The 16,764-nt window shown below is 43.5% G+C and overlaps 1 protein-coding gene across 1 annotated transcript in view; it reads left to right on the top strand.

Moving 5' to 3' along the window:
- Positions 1 to 16,764, top strand: part of SCGN (secretagogin, EF-hand calcium binding protein) — a 29,564-nt gene continuing 12,800 nt past the window's right edge. The window contains exons 1-6 of the mRNA XM_071736995.1: positions 1 to 144; positions 944 to 1,014; positions 13,494 to 13,586; positions 13,890 to 13,979; positions 14,665 to 14,721; positions 16,036 to 16,113. Of these exons, the coding sequence (XP_071593096.1) occupies positions 72 to 144; positions 944 to 1,014; positions 13,494 to 13,586; positions 13,890 to 13,979; positions 14,665 to 14,721; positions 16,036 to 16,113 (462 nt within the window). The 5' untranslated portion in view covers positions 1 to 71. The remainder of the gene's footprint in view (positions 145 to 943; positions 1,015 to 13,493; positions 13,587 to 13,889; positions 13,980 to 14,664; positions 14,722 to 16,035; positions 16,114 to 16,764) is intronic.

Below are 16,764 nucleotides of genomic sequence, written 5' to 3'. Positions count from 1 at the left end.
CCGCCGGGGGGACGCGGGCAGAGCTTGCGCGGGGGTTGCGCGGGAGTTGCGCGGGCGGCGCCGTCAGCACCATGGAGAGCGGCGCCAAGGGGGTCTTGGACGCCGCCGCCTTCCTCGGCGCCTGGAAGCGCTTCGATGCCGACGGCAAGTGGGGCCCGGGACGGGGTGGGGGGCACGCAAAGAGAGGGGGTGTCTGATGGGGAAGAGGGGTGCCCGCCTTGGGGGTGCAGCTCAGGGACTGCCCAGGTGAGGGGGGTGCGTGCGGGGGTGGGTGGGTGGGTGGGGTGGGTGTTGTCTGTGTGGGTGCAGATGAAGGTGGGTGCGGTGTGGGGTGCCTGGGATGCTGGAGATGTGGATGGGGTGCCTGTAGGAGTGGGGGCCTGCCGGAGCATCCAAGCTGCACCCCCACGGGTTCCTGCAGGTGTTGCAGAGCTCCCCTCTTCCTCCTCATCATGCCCTCATATGAAGTCTGAAAATCCCCCTACTCCAATTTTTCATAACTTCTCCTTTCCTTCTACCATTCCCTCTTGTGGTTCCAGTCTGTAAGAGTTGATTTTGGGGGTTTTTGAGCTGTGAAGTTTTCTATAAGGAAAACTCCTAATAGTTCTGTAACACTATGTCCAGTGCCCATATAGAATCACAGAATGGTTTGGGTTGGAAGAGGCTTTTGAAGATCATCTGGTTACACCCCCAGCCCCCATCCCCACCCCCCACCCCCTTGTCATGGTCAAGGACACCTCCCACTAGACCAGGTTGCTAAAAGCCCCATCCAGCCTGGTGTTAAACACTTTCAGGCATCCACAATTACCCCGATCACACGGATGTGAAATAATCAAATATAATAGGAACCCCACAAAGTGGGCAGTCACAACCTCCGCTGACACCCCCACAGCACAGACCTTGGCTCCTTGTCTGATCATTAACTTCTTTGACTTTTGTTTAGACAATGGTTACATAGAAGGGAAGGAGCTTGACAATTTTTTTCATCATCTCGTGGAGACACTGGGCCCAGAAGTAAGTACCGTGCTGTGTTATTTGTGCATCAAGTCCAAGTAAAAAGGTGGTTGTGCTGAGAGATGATTTGTATTTGCTGTTCTCTGATCATTTCCTTAGCGATCCCCAAGGTAAAGAGCTTTTCTCTTGGCAACAAGGTGGCATTTAAGCAGGTGTGACAACAAGTGCAGTCACTGAGATGTTTGATCAGTGGCTTTCAATCCAGTAGCTCTTGGCACAGTAAGATTCTATCTGGCAGCAGTGTGGAGAGAAAGTAATTTCATGCCTTTGACTAGAAACTAATGACAAAACACTGGCACAGAGTCTGGCAGGGCAAGAAGGAAGGCGATGGTGAAAGTTTGTTCAAGCAAGCAATGGTTAGTTTTGCTAATATGATAGGTTTCTTTCCAAGGTCAATTTCTTACAAATATGCTGTCATTAATTTTAAATGGTGCTAAGGAACAAGATGTACATCTGTGTTCCTGAAAGTGTCTAGAAGCCAAGCAAGAGCTAATTCTGTTGCTCATAAGGTCAAGACAGGGATATCAAGTGTTTCTGGGTTTCTCCCCTTGTTTTCTTTCGTGTTTTTTGAAAGCATTCCCCCTCTTCCACTCTGCATCTCAGTTCTACCAGAAGTTGCACAGTAATTTACAGGGTCTGGTTTCCTCGGCTCTTGGTCATACGTTGCCTTTTACTGACATTATCAGTGGAGGAGAAATCTTGCCACTCAGGTCAGCTGCTCAGGCATATGTAAAGAGTATATTCTGATAATGGGCTTAATAATTTCATTACACAGTGTATGCCCAACTAGGAAGAGAAAAAGAGTAAGCTTCTTCCAAATGGAAGGAGAAGGTGTGCCAATGGATAGAGAGGAAAGAATTCCTTTGATCAAAAAATATTTAATGAAACCAGGAAAAGGTAGCTGATAAAAAGCATAAATTCATGAGTATCAATTGTAAAATCAGAATTATACTTACAAGCCAACTTGCATCTTGGAATTTAAAAAAAAAAAACAGAAGCTGTAAATGATTTTTAAAGCATTTTCACTTTGCAAGTAGATTTGGAGTGAAATATTGGGAGTTTCTGCAGAAAAGTCTTGAGTGGTTAGGTGAACAGCTAGGCATGAAAAAAGGCTCCAGAAATCAAAAAAGATTCAACAGTAAGTGCTAAGAATCATTAGGGACACAGATACATTGATTGGAGGAGAAATTTGAAAAGGTCATGATTGTTTGCCCAGGAAAAAAAATAAGAGATTGGGAGCTGCTAGTCTTGGAGTGTTGAAACACCAGCTCAAGGCATTCTCAAGCAAACCCAGTGACAGCAAACATGAGATGTTGAAGGAGAGGCTTAAAATGAGGCAGCAGATGTCAACTCTGCAGTGGGTTGCTGTAGCAAGGGATCTCCAAGTTGGGCTCTCTGGAGTGAGCTGTAGCTGATGATAAAAACCAAGGTTTCTCTGAGGATCTCACACTGCAGGCAGCTTCCTAGTGGGCAGAGGTCAAGAGGAAACTTCCAGCCCCACTCTGACCCAAAGCTGCCCTTGCACATCCTTCAAATGAGAGTTTGGAGAGAGCACCACACCAGCTGGGTTGCAGACTTGGTGTGTTCCTGCAGTTTTTGTGGTCTTGTGACAACTGTATGAACTCTGTTATGCTGTTAGGTATCAGCACAAATGCAGAATGAGGGTGTCATTGTAATGAACTAATTCTGCTTCAAGAATTCAAGAACAGTTACCCAGATTTCCAAAAGCCACAGTTCAGATGACTCCAGCTTGACAGCATCCTCATCTAACCTGCATCTCCTTTGCTTCTGTTGTTTAGGTTTTGCCATTAAAAGAAAAAGCTTAGCAAAAATTGAATTAAGAAAGAACCAACTCCCTCTCTCCCTATTAATAGAAGAAATAGGCTAATTCTGGAAGACAGTGATTGCTCACTGCCAGGAAGCTCAAACGGGCTCTCAAATGTTTTCTCCCCTGGTTTTCTTGCCTGATTTTGGCAGTATTTCTCCTCAAGCAGCATTACCCTGAGTGATGTGTTGCTCTGCTCCCCTTCACCAGCAGCCTGGTTTCAGTTCTCACAGCAGGGTAGGGATGAAACAGTCTCCTGGCCATCAGGTGTTAGGCAGAGCAGCCCAGTTTGGTGACAGAAAGCTCAAGGGCAACTTTGTCCTAGGAGACTGGGAGCCGTCCCCTGCCCCTTTCCCCAGGGCTTGCTCTTCGTGCTGGTTTAAACAAAGGTCCCTGCTACCTTTGTACAGTGAGTTTTTCTAACAATGTTGAGCCATTTTTCTCTCACTTCTACCCCTTTTCTATCCGCTTTGCACTGGTCTCCTCTCTCACTTCTACCCCTTTTCTATTGCCTTTGCACTGGTCTCCATCATCCTAGAGAAAGAAAGTGTCCATGATACAGTGAGCTGGGACTGAGCATCTCTCTGCTTTAGTGCTTGTTTTGACTTTTACTTCTTTGGGCTCTTCACATCTCCATTGCTTTGCACAGTAAAAGGGGAGGCAGTAATACACTGGCACAACTTCCAGATGTGTCAAAATGATTAATTAGTGACTGTGTCTGAAGTGCTAGACGAGTGATAAATAATGTTATCAGCACTAGAAGTTGTCTCTGTTTGAATAGCAATTGGCTTCATAATTATATTTTTTCAGGCTGCACTCTCAAAGCTGTTATTTTTCTTAATGACCACTGTAGTCCTTCAGCTCTGTTTTTCTTTCCAGCTACTCTGCAGCATCCCCAGCTGACACTAAATGCCAAGGGATGGGAGCAGCTGTGAAAACAGTGCAAGAGGGAGCCTGTTGGAAAGCTGAGAGGCACAGCTCTTCTTGATGGCTGAAAAGATGGCTGGTAGTTAAAAAACTATCCAGCAAGGGAGGCAAATTTATTGTCTTTTATTGAACCATCAATAATTTGGGGATGGGGAAGGAAAAACTTTGCATCAAAGGTAGGCCTACATTAAACTGACCCAAGTCCCAGGTGCTACTTTCTGTTTCTCCTCCTCCAGAAATGGGGGATTGGTGGAGGCATTTGGAATTTGGCATTTTGGAACCTGCTCCAACTTTTGGACAATCCTGAAGTGGTCAGGCAGTTGGACTAGATGATTGTTGCAGGTCCCTTCCATCTGAAACAGTATAGACTACCCTATCCTATCCTATCCCATCCCACTCTACTCTACTCTACTCTACTCTACTCTACTCTACTCTACTCTACTCTACTCTACTCTACTCTACTCTACTCTACTCTACTCTACTCCTAAGAAAATGCCCCAGATTTCCAGATAGGTGTTACATATCCACAATGTTTCAGTGAAAAACAGAGAATTTAGTACACTACAGTTTATATAAATTCTCCATCAGCTACAGGGGCTTCTGCAGTTGAGTCTGGTTGGGGATGTGAGGCAGAACTGAGGATAATTCAGCCACACATCAGTGGAGGTCTTTGAACTGCTGGCATTGTCCATTTGCTGCTGTTATTACTCCTATGACATCTCTCTAACCCAGAGGAGGCTCCAGCTCCCATTCTGCTGCTGCATGGATACTGTGAGTTGTGCTCTCCCATGCTTATTCATAAACCACTTTATGCCACATTATGGACACCTTTCCATGCATTTTCTATAAGTTTTTATATTTAGGTGACAACTTAGTTAAAAGGGTGGCTTCCTTCAGCATTGAAAAAGCAATTTTATTGGAACAAGAACTACAGCCCCTTCGTTTGCCTCTTCCATGGCTGTACCTCTTTCTGTATACAGATCATTTAGGATCTTCCTTGCTTTCTCTTTGCTACTTTTTTAAATGAAGGCCTATGTATGTTCTTGTAGTAGAAGAAGAGTTTTATACATGAATGATTACAAATTTTGGATTTCGATTATTTAAAGTTTCCATAAAACCAATGATGTCTGGGCAGAGAAGGAAATGCCTGTTACCATTACATTTGCAGAGTTCTTCCACAGGAAGGTATTTAATTTGGTTAAATTATAGTAAAAGTAGACAGACTTTCAGAGAAGTCTATTGCCTTCACCTAACTGTAAGTGTGTGAGAAACCACATGTAAAAATTTCTGAAATGTAAATTTGATCAGGCTAGACAGGCACTACCTTTGTTATAATCCCCATGCCCCCAAACCACATGAATATTTATGAGTGGAAAGTACTGAGGTTAATCTTCAGGAGCTCACCCTGGACAACCATAAAGGATTTATCTTTGCCTTTTACTTCCAAAGAAGTAAAGGAGCCTCCAGCTACTCTTGCACCTCACACTTGCCTTGCACAATGTATGGTCTGTCTAAGTTACGTGTTTAACTTACTATGGTCAGGAAGGCAGCACCCAGTGATTCAAAGTTTAATGGCCAACATATCAGCCAGCCTCAAAGCTATCCTAACTAGATTTCCCCTATGTTTTACCAGCCCAAGAGGCCCAGGATCATTAAGCAGGTCCCTCTGACAAGCAGGTCAATAGCAAGAAGGCCCTTGGTCAGAAGGCATTAATCCTGCATCCTCCATCGGACTAATTCAGAAATCTAAAGCCTGAGTCAATCCTGACTCTTTACATCTAAGGAAGAAATTCTTTCCTGTGAGGGTGGTGAGACAGGTTGCACAGGGAAGTTCTGGATGCCCCCTCCCCAGAAATGTTCAAGGCCAGGTTGGATGGGGCTCTGAGCAATCTTGTCTAGTGGGAGGTGTCCATGCCCATGGCAGGAGGTGGTGTACAACAAGGTGATCTTCAAAAGTCCCTTCCAACCCAAACCATCCTGTAATTCTCTGGTTGCCAAACACAGTTATTTCCTTAGGTGTAGCTTTTGTCAGCCTTGATTAGCTTGGCCAGTTCCTATTCCTGTTCCTGTACATTAATACTGCAAGCACCTGGAAGTCTCTCTAAATGCAAACTCAAGATGCCTGTGGGAAAAACCAGACACAATGTGTTTTCATTGCCCAAAGGCATGTCAAAAACTTTCAGCCTAGCAGAAAGGGCAGAATGAAGAACCTGTCCAAAGCTTAACCACAAAATCTTGATGGCACAGGGAAGACTGTAACAGCCTCTGTTGGATGCTGGCATCTTCTGCATGAAAAAATATCCCTCACATATGTGCTGATGAGAGCTAAAAAAGAGAACCAAACCACAACATGTGATGACAGGATAAGTCCCCTGCTATTGTAAGATGCAGGATTACAGAAAATCCTAACCAAAATACAGGCCAAGTTCTCTAGGGATAGCACTGCAATTAAATAAGAGAGATTGGCTGAAATGAGAAGTGGACAATGGGATTTAAAGAGGAAATGTTTCGCCAAAAAAAAAAAAAGGTTCTTCTTCTAAGGTCAAAGTGTACATTAGTGATGTTTCATTTGGTTTTTGCTGGCCTCCTTTCTGCACTGTGTGGCTTTTGGCATGGTAAGAGTTGTCAAGTTTGTTTTCCAAGCAGCATTCTTGGCAGACATAATTTATTTTCATAGATCTTGTAGGAACTTGATATCTCTGGGACCCTTTGCCCTTCTATCAATTTGGCTGAAATGTTGTTAGGAGAAACATGTGCTCAAGACAGCATTTTCAGATACACCTCATTTTTTTTTTAAGAAACAGGCTATAATAGTCACTTACATTTAGTTTCTTCTTGCTTTATATAGCCTGATCAATACAGTGGCTTGTTTCCAAAAATCACATCAAGATAGGAAAAAAAAACCACAATCTATGACAAGACTGTCTTAATCATCAGGAACTAAATGCTCACTTTTAATACAGGGAGTCCCTTTAATACAGAAGTCCCTTTCCACCAAGAAGAGAAGTCTCTGTATTGCTCCATACATTCAATTTTTACCCCTCCCTCCTTCCCCAGAGAACCAATATACTCATAGTCATGTTTTCATCAAGCCAAGCTGCTGCCAAATACATGGATCCCTTCAGGAGCAAAAAATTTAAAAATGAATCAGAAAGCATGGGGGACAAGAGTGTGACAATAAAAAATGAATGGGTTAACAAAGAGCCATATCTGACCATGACAAATAAATTAAATACTTAGATGATTAAAAAAAAACCCCAAAAATAAGCATACCCTTTCCATTATTACAAACAATATTAAAAACAAATTACCTTTGTGATGCTAAATAAGTTCTAAAGGGGTTTTGCAAAAGTGAAGATGAAGACTGCACATAGAAAAGAGAAAGCAAAAAATTCATTTTTTTATGGCAACATGAAGCATAGAATCTTCTGCAAAACTCTGTGGAAGATAATACACAGTAAGAAATAGAGTCCTTAACTTTGAGAAATGTATGAACAAAGTCAAAGCCATATTTTAAGTTGTGTGCTTTTATGAGGACAAAAATTATATGGTTTTATCCTCATAGTATATAGTGAGGATTTCTTGACTGGGCAGTCAGAAAGTGCAGCATTTCTCAGAAAGCCCACATCATCTGACCTGTGAGGGAGCAAGTTGTAAAGCTGAAGCTTATAAGAAGCAATATGAAAAGAGAATAAAGCACCTCTCCATCCCAGACTAGCTGTCATTATCATTATAGTCCAATGAAGACCATATTTCATGGGTATTAGCAGAGGGTTGAAGTTTCTTTCATTTAAAGGAGCATCATTGCCAAGGGTATTACTTCTGCTGCAGGACCCATTCTTGCCAAGCACTTGCTCTACCAGCATCTTCACTCCTCCTCAGCCCAAACCTGAGTGGAACCAGAGGCAGGTCCTAGTTCTGGTATGTTTTCCAGACTGTGCCAGGGAATCCTCTTCATTACAGTGTTGACTGATTCTAAAGTTTAAAGTTTCTGCCTCAAGTAGGCAGCAATTCAGGGGAAATTGTGCTCCTCTGTCAATGAGGGCTGTTACCTCTTGAGTAAATTCTCCTCCAGGAACTCAGGGAGTTGCATGCAGCAGGAAGAACAAGGTATGACAAGAAAGACCTCTCCATACAGACAGCTGCCAGAAAGGATGCAACAGCATTCACTTACATGTTCACAAAAGGGAAAATTACCCATCTATTAAGAAGACCAAAATTTTAGCACAAGCACTGTACACTTGAGAAAGCATTGCAAACCTCTTCTAACCTTTGAAACTGGGGAGGGATCTGCTGCTTGTTACAGGCAACATAGTCAAGACAGCATTAGTTCTGATGAAAAAAGCTGTGCTCAGCTACAGCTGTTTTCTTGATGCAAAGCCATTTCCCCCTATCTCAGTTCATAGAGCCAAAAGGCACGAATTTCTATTATTCTATTTGTACAGTGGCTTTCCAGAGCAGAAAGGTGGTTTACTTTATTTTTTTTCATTACTCCTTCTGTGATTCATACAGCTTGAATAAATGGAGTGTGAGCTTGAGGCAGAGCATGTTTGGTTTTCAGGCTTTCTGGCTTTCTGCAGTCTGTAGTTGAACAGCAAGTTAATAATTAAAGGGAAGGGAGGCAAAACAAACTTTCCAGGGAAGCTGGTGGCCATAGCACTCAGCAAAGCACCTGTGTTTCTGTGTCAATGCCATTCATCCCCACATCTGCCTGCCTGGGGATCTCATAGAATCACAGAGTGATTTAGGTTGGAAGGGACCTCAAAGATCGTCCAGTTCCAACCCCCCTGCATGGGCAGGGACACCTCCCACCAGACCAGGCTGCTCAAGGCCCCATCCAACCTGGCCTTGAACACTTCCAGGGAGGGAGCAGCCTCACCTTCTCTGGGCAACCTGTGCCAGTGTCTCACCACCCTCACACTAAAGGTTTTCTTCCTAATGTGTCTCACTACATGCCCCTGTAAAAAGCCTCCTCTTCTGCTCCAGAACTTTCTTCTTCTATCATAGGTCTCAGCAAGCTCATTGCAAGATGGCTGAGGCTGCAAGGGGGCCCCTGCAGCCCCCCAGCCTGCCCCGTGCCCCTCTGCAGCCCAGCACATTCCCAGCATCCCAGCTCAGCCCTAGTGCCAGATGAGAAGTTCCCTCTCACACCACTGGCTGCTGGCTGGATCCCTGCCCAGGCTGTGCCTGGAGAAGCTGCCTCACCTGTCACTTCTTACCTGAGAGTAGTTATTTTGTCCCTTTTTGAGGTACCTGATTCCTGCCTGTGCAAAGCACCAATACTAATTAAAAAAAAAAAAAAAAAAAAAAAAAAAAAAAGATCTACTTCATACACTTACATGGCAGCAACTGGGTGCTATATCTACAAGACCTGTCAATTTTTTAACATTCCTCATCCTCAACTCCACAAATCCTGGAGTGTTACATAGGCAATACTTTTGCCCAAATACTTTTCTCCTTCCATTTCTGGAGCATGCTCTTGACTAGGTGTGAAGTTCCAGTGTTGCTGCCTCACTGCAGCAAAGCCACTGTCCTGAGTTGGAGGCAAACCCAGGCAAAACCAAAATTTAAATGAGCTGGAGAACTGATCTTGCTTCCTAAGCCTTCAGGGAGGGATGAGCACATCCAGCCCCAGTGTCCTGGCTGTGCCCTGCAGCCTGACCAGGCTGCCCCACCACAGGCTGCTGACTTCCAAACTTGGATTACAGACTCAGCAAGTACAGCAAGAGTCTGCAGTTCAACTCCTTTCTTGGACAATCACACAGATCACATGCAAGGTTTTTTTCCCAAGCTTTTTAATGTGTTTGGAATGGAAAAGTAATCAGAGCAAGCTACTAGACTGCACCACCAGCAGGTCAGTCTTGGAGACCATGTCTCCCAACCTTGGTTTCTACTTGCAAGTGGCATGGCTTATTTGATCTTTTGTTGTTATGGCTGCTTATCTTATGAGATTGGGTTTTTTTTGTAAACAGCAAGGTCACCTTTGAAACCTGATCATCATAAACTAAGGTGTACCAGTCTCAGTGTAAAAATCTGTAATATATAATTAAGCTTACTTTGAGCATGCATCTTGGGAATCCCAGTTTTGCACTATCTTTTACTTGTTTCTCATTCTTTAGGAATAAAGGTTGAGTTTTAGTAGATACATTGCCACTTGTTTTTCATAGGTAGAATATTTATTAAGACATTGTCCAATTTGAAAAATCCACTGTAGTGAAACCCCTTCAATTATATGCTGTTGAAGCTATTTAGAGTATTTTGGGTACTTAACTCAGTGTACCCCATAGCATAAATCTGTTTACAATAAGTAATTAAAAAAATGAGGCAGTCCTATTTTTAAGCAGATAACAATGTTCCTGCCACACAAAGGTCGATGAGTGGTGGTTAATAGCTGACATGAAGCTGAGCAATAAGCTTTCTTAACAAATGAGTAGCCTGAACTCCACTGTGCACTTTTCAAATACCAACTATGATTATCACTTCAGAAATAATTTATACTACTGGGCACAGAGGAGGATAATTTCAGAGTAGTTTTCAAGCCTGTTGCAGTTGGTAGGCTTGCTTAGCACCAGGGACATCTGTCTAAGTGTCAAGGTGCCATCAGAAAGCAATTTAAATAGCACAGGGGCAAGTTATAATGCAGAGGGGAAAGAAAACTCGGTGTGTGTCATCAGCGATGTGTTGTATCCCTGATGGCAGCAGCAAGCAGCACCTGGGGCAGTGGTATGGGTGCCTGGCTATGCAGCCCACAAGGCTGGTGGCCACCACCACGTGGATGAAGCATCCTCCAGCCATGCCCTGGGACTGACCCGGGGCCACCACCAGGCAGGCCGTGGGATGGGGACTGCCACCTCCATCGTATCCCTGCAAGGTCACTGCTGGGACAGTAATCTTACCCCTGACCTGGGAGATGCCAGCCCTTGGCACTGTGCCCCAAGGTTGCCCCTGGGGAGTGCACCCCACCTGCCCTATGAAGACCCACAGGGGTGTCCTTATCCTTCCATTCTCACCCATAGATTCCCAAATTTTCCATCATCTGGCACATCACTCTTGGGGAAGGAGTTGCACTTGATCTAAGCAAAGTGTCCTGTTGGTTATTTTGATATGACAGTTAGAACCCAAAGCAAATTAAGTATTTCTCCCCTGATTTCAGTGTAGGTTCTTCTGCAACAACAGTTCTATTAGTTATATGTGTAACAGGCCCATAATGACTTCATGTTGTAAGTGCTCTTGAGCTCTGAGTCTGCTCTGAAGATGAAGACAAATTATATCAAAAATCATCAGTCATATTATGTTTATCCATCTATTTATAGCTATCTTTTTTTCTGTTGTTTCTACCAAGCAAATCAAGGCTGCAAACACCAGTCACATCTAAACATGTGAGGAAAACTGGTGATAATGTTTGTGCAAAGATAGACATAGCTTAATGAGTCTAAGCACCATATACTTAGTTTTCTTCTTTATTACCTCATCTGTGACCTCATCCTAGTGTGTTTCCACATCTCTGTCACTGACCATGGCAGCTGCTACTGAGCAAAAGCTGTGCAGCATTTCTGCCTGAGAGCAGCCAGAAATTGCTATTGCCATCTGTCTACTACTGAGTGTGGCCAAGGAAGTTTTGGGGGGTGAGGCACGTTCAGTTTCCAGTGAGGTGGTTTCAAATGTCAATCCAAAGTAAGAACAAGAGCTGCAGTTGCTGTGTGTGCAGCCTGGCCACGTTACCTGGCTCAGAGGTGACAAACCTTATAGAAAGATCTTCCACCCAGCGGAAATTCTGGCCGAGTAGCACAATTGCTGTTTAAGGTGACCCTTTGCAGAATGGGGGTCTAAAGGAGCTCATCAGGCAATGGATACTCTGAGGCCTGGGTGTCCTATATCCAGGGAAACATGCAGAGCATGCACACCCACTGCTCATTCTGCCAGGACAGGGGGCAGAGAATCAGAGGATGGTTTGGTTGGAAGGAACCTTAAAGATCATCCAGTTCCAACCCCCCAGCATGGGCAGTTCCAACACCTCCCACCAGACCAGATTGCTCAAAACCCCATCCAGCCTGGCCTTGAACACTTCCAGGGAGGGGGCAGCCACAGCTTCCTTGGGCAACCCCTGCCAGTGTCTCACAAGCCTCATAGGAAAGAATTTTTTCTTAATGTTTAACCTACATTTTCCCTCTTCTAGTTTTAAACCATTTCCCCTTGTCCTCTCACTACACACCCACATCCAAAGCCCTGCCCCAGCTTTCCTGTAGGCCTCCTTCAGATATTGTAAGGTTGCTATAAGGTCACCTTAGAGCCTCCTCTTCTCCAGGCTGAACAACCCCACCTCACTCAGCCTGGCTTCACAGGGCAGGTGGCTCCAGCCCTCTGATCATCCTTCTTATGCTGGGGACTCCAGAACTGGGCACAGCATTCCAGGTGGGGTCTCTCTAGAGTAGAGGGGGAGATTCATCTCCCTTGACCAACTAATGTACTTTTCATTTGAAAATGAACTTGTCGTTGAAAGAGAATGTACTTTCCTAAGAGGTTTATATTTGCTTTCCTTCTGAACAGCCAGGCAGGCTGCACTGATGCATCCACAGAGTAATTTGGAGAAAGTCACTCATGGTCTTGTGTCACAATATTAAGAAAGGGCTTGTACAAGCTCACAAGGCTGCAAAAGTAGCTGAAAGGATGGGAAATTGTGTTAGAAGACCCAGGAAGATACAGTTATAATCTTAACTCCACTGGGACATCGAGATGGTAAAACATTTGAAGTGTTTTTTCTTCAGGGGCAGGGAAGAATTTAATCTACTCTCTTGCAAAAAAATGCTATGACAGTATGAAAAGAACCAGTCTGGGTTATCCTCCTCCCTTCCTCCCCTCCCAGAGAGGACCATCTTCCATGGGACTAGGAGAGGAGCCAGGACCTGCTCAGTGAGGGTGTGGGAGGTAATGCTGGAATTCATTATTGCCTGGGAGAGATGAACTAGCAGAGCTTCCCAGTCTAGCCACAAAGCTCATCCGACCAGAGGCCTGTCCCCAGGGTGGGGAAATTGTACTTTGTGTAGCCCAGATACCCTAGAGGCTACAGCTATGAGAACAACATCATGTGTTTATGATTCCCTAAGTATTGTATTTCACCTATCAAAACACAGAACCTTTTTTGTTGCAAAAGACCTTTCCAATGGTCGAGTCTAACCATTAAAATTATTAAAACCTGACAAGTTCTGAAAGATCCTCACTATGTCTAAATTGGTTGTGGGGTTGAGCAGATGCAAGAGGAATGTAAATTGCTTGAAATCCCATGCTATTAACCCAGAAACACTGACAGGGCTTGGTTCCAGGTCTCGAACCAGTTGACAGGCAATAATAAGAAACAATTTCAGCTCCACTGACATCTTTCAAGGCTGATGATTAAATGAACTGCAGGGATGTAGTTCAAGGATAAGGACATCTTCCTGAAGAGAATAAGATGAAAATGAGCAGCATGGAAGGTGATGCAAAGGCAGATCCCAGTGATGTTGTGGGGACAGTGGCTAAAGAAGCAAGTGCCAGTGATTGTATTTTGGGCTTTCCAAACACTGGTCTTCCAACTGAAAGCTTAGTTGCTACGCATAGCAAAAATTCATGTAAGGTGGTGTGTTTCTGAGATTTTAAAAGCATTAACCCTTGTTTGTAAGGATGCAGTCATCCTGGTCAGTGTCTCTGAGTGAGGAGAGATTTCATGGGTGTGTGATTTTTCCCATGGCAGAACACCATAACAGAAGAAAAAGTTCAGCAGATGAAGGAACAATTCATGTCTGCCTATGAAGTCACCACTGATGGACGCCTGGAAATCCAAAAGGTATTTCTCTCCAGCCCCAACCCAGTATTTATTACACAGAAAGAGGAAGAATTAGGACCTAGAGCAGACTTGGGAGATATGGGAGATAGAGTCTGGGTGGAGAGGAGGTGAGTCATGGAGTATAACACAAGCCAGATCTCTTGGTTTGGGGGTTATTTCCAAGGCAACAATATGCCCAGCTTATATTTCCCACAGTGGGTCAGCAGCCACAGAGGTTTTTTCGTTATCTTTATTTTCATGTTTTGGATTTGTTCTCAGGTTTGTTATGAGCTTTTTGCTTTTTGGTTTTTTTTTTCTTTCCAGCTTGCAAATATGATCTTGCCAGATGATGAGAACTTTCTGCTACTTTTCCGACGGGAAACTCCCTTGGACAACAGCGTGGAATTCATGCGGGTCTGTAGCTCAACATTGTTTCTTCCCCTAGCACACCAAAAACTTCCTCAAAAGGTACACTTCCACCTTCTGTGGAACACAGCATGGGAATTTTGTGGTTACTGTGGAAGAAAAACATACCTGTTCAGGTAGAGAAGGTTATACCATTTTATCCTGGCTCTTATCCTTGCAGATAAGGGATGGAAATCCCCATAAACTGGGCCAATGGAAGAAGTTTCATTAACTGTGCCCCATCTCCCTCCACTCTCTGCACCTAAGTATCCTGGCACAGAATTTCAATTTTTCCAAGATTGCTTGCAGTTATTTATTTCACATCCAAACTAGGGAAGTCTACAGATCAATGATCCCTTGTGTTCAGCCTTGACTTTTACTCAGGGCAATGAGAGAAGCTGCATGTACAAATTAAGGAAGAAATGCAGAGCTGTTTCTTAGTCTTTTCTTCCTTTTACAGGCAGCGTGTCTGCATTAAATTTGTGATAGCAGCACGTCACATGTACAGCATCCAAATGCAAGTAAAAGCTATTGACTTCAAAGTTTATTTTGTTTTATCTACATTTAATTAGATATTAAATAATGCAACAGCTTGCTCAGTATGGAAGGCCTCGTTTGAATCTTTCCAATCTATCACCCAAGCAGGTGATTAGGTGCAATATTTATGTTGTCACATCAATCTATGTCCCTGCAGATCTGGCGCAGTTACGATGCTGATAGCAGTGGATTTATTTCAGCTGGTGAGCTCAAAGTAAGTTATGCTAACTTAAGTCTGTTTGGGCTTGATCTACAACTCACTGATATCAATGTGAGACTTTCCATCGGCTTTACCAATTTGATGGGTTTTTTTGTGTGGCTGATGAACAGCATTTCCAGGTTGTTTGTGGCAAGTCTAAGGACTTGGGACCTCCCATCTTTTTGGCACAGCTGCATGGTGCCTGCCAGGAGGGATAGAATTCTAAGAAATTTTATCTAGAGTCATTAAGGTTGGAGCTGACCCTTAAGATTAAATCCAACCATTAACATAACGCTGCTAAGTCCACCTCTAAACCATATTCCTAAGCACCACATCTACAAGTCTTCTAAATGCCTGGGCAGCCTGTTCCAGTGACCGACAACCCTTTTGGTGAATATTTTTTTCCTAATATCCAATCTAAACTTCCACAGGCTACTAACCCCAGTTCCCTCAGCTGCTGCTTGTAAGGTTTGTGCTCTAGATCTTTCACCAGCTTCGTTGCTCATCCCTTGACTCACTTAAACACCTCTGTGTTTTTCTTGTAGTGAGGAGCCCAAAGCTGAACACAGTACTCAAGGTGAAACTTCACCAGTGCCCCTCGGTACAGGGGCACAATCATTTCCGTAGCCCTGCTGGCCACACTCTTTCTCATACAAGCCAGGATGCTGTTTGTCTTCTTGGCCACCTGGACACACTGCTGGCTCATGTCCAGACAGCTGTTGACCAATATCCCAAGTACTTTGCTACTGAGCAGTTTTCCAGCCACTCTTCCCCAGGCCTTATGGGCTTTGTCCTGCTCCCCATTCCATCTCAGGGGACTGGACAACCAAAGAACAACTGATCTTACTACTAAAGACAAAGAAAGCATTAAGTTCCTCAGCCTTTTTCCTCATCCTTTCTCAGTATATCTCCCCCCACATACAACAAGATATATTCTCCCTAGTCCTACTTTTGTTGCTACTGTATTTATAAAAACATTTTTTATCATCTTTTTCAGCAGTAGCCAGATTAATTTCTAATTGGGCTTTGACCCATCTCATTTTTGCTCAGCATGGTGTCATGACATCTTTGTAGTCCTCCTGAGTGTCTGGCAGCACCTATATTAGTTTTTGTTTATTTTGTGGGTTAATTATGGCTTATTCCAGTATGCCTGCTCTGGGGAAATTTGGTTATTTTTAAGTTTCTTAAAAAAATATGTTTCAGATAAGAATATGTGAATTTTATGTGAAACCAAAGGCACTAGTGCTGATCAGGAATGTGAAATTAGGTGCATGTAATCCTACTGAATTTGGATCAATTTTTTTTACTGCTGTTTACTGAATTTAACAGGATTTTCTGCGAGATCTCTTTTTGCAGCACAACAAGACAATTGCTGAAGCAAAGCTAGAAGAATATACTGATACCATGGTAAGAAAAGATAGTGTTAACACTGTTTAGATTTTAGTATTGCCTAAAAGTTTCCTTCAGGGTCTCTCTCTGCAGGGCCATAAATGCCCTCTTAAAAGGTGTAGTATCTTCTCCTAAATGAGCTCTGTGGAAAGTTAGCACAGTTGTGCTGCTTCTTTGCACTGCACTGGACATCAGCTGTGAACAGAATTTCACATATTTTTGCTTTGAATTGAAATGTTCATGATGAGAAAATAGCTTGACTTTACACCAAAGCAAACCAAGTCTTAAATCCATTTAAAAAACTGTAGCTGAGATGCCTCCTTCCAGGCATGTTCATCTGAAGCCAAATCTCCAGCTCTTTCCTTCCCTCCCTCCTAGCAAATCATTTTGCTCCCAAGACACAGATGTATCCATTGTTGGCTCCCTGCTGCTTCCCTGAAAGGCTGGGAAGTTGCAAGCTTCAAGTCTTTCCTTGTCTGATCACAATATAGTTTTTATCCTTCAATCAACAACATAATATTCGGTGTCAGTTAAGCATCAGTCACCTGGATTTCAAAGCAACTTATTATATCTAACCATCTAAAGAAAAAAAAAAAAAAAAAAAAAAAGAAGAAAGGAAAAGGAATGAAAAAGCTCATTTCTGATGTCATTCTCAAGGGTATCATTTGA

Source organism: Heliangelus exortis, chromosome 2, assembly GCF_036169615.1.
Source record: "Heliangelus exortis chromosome 2, bHelExo1.hap1, whole genome shotgun sequence".
NCBI classification, from domain to species: Eukaryota; Metazoa; Chordata; class Aves; order Apodiformes; family Trochilidae; genus Heliangelus; species Heliangelus exortis.
This window is presented reverse-complemented; position numbering and strand designations above follow the sequence as displayed.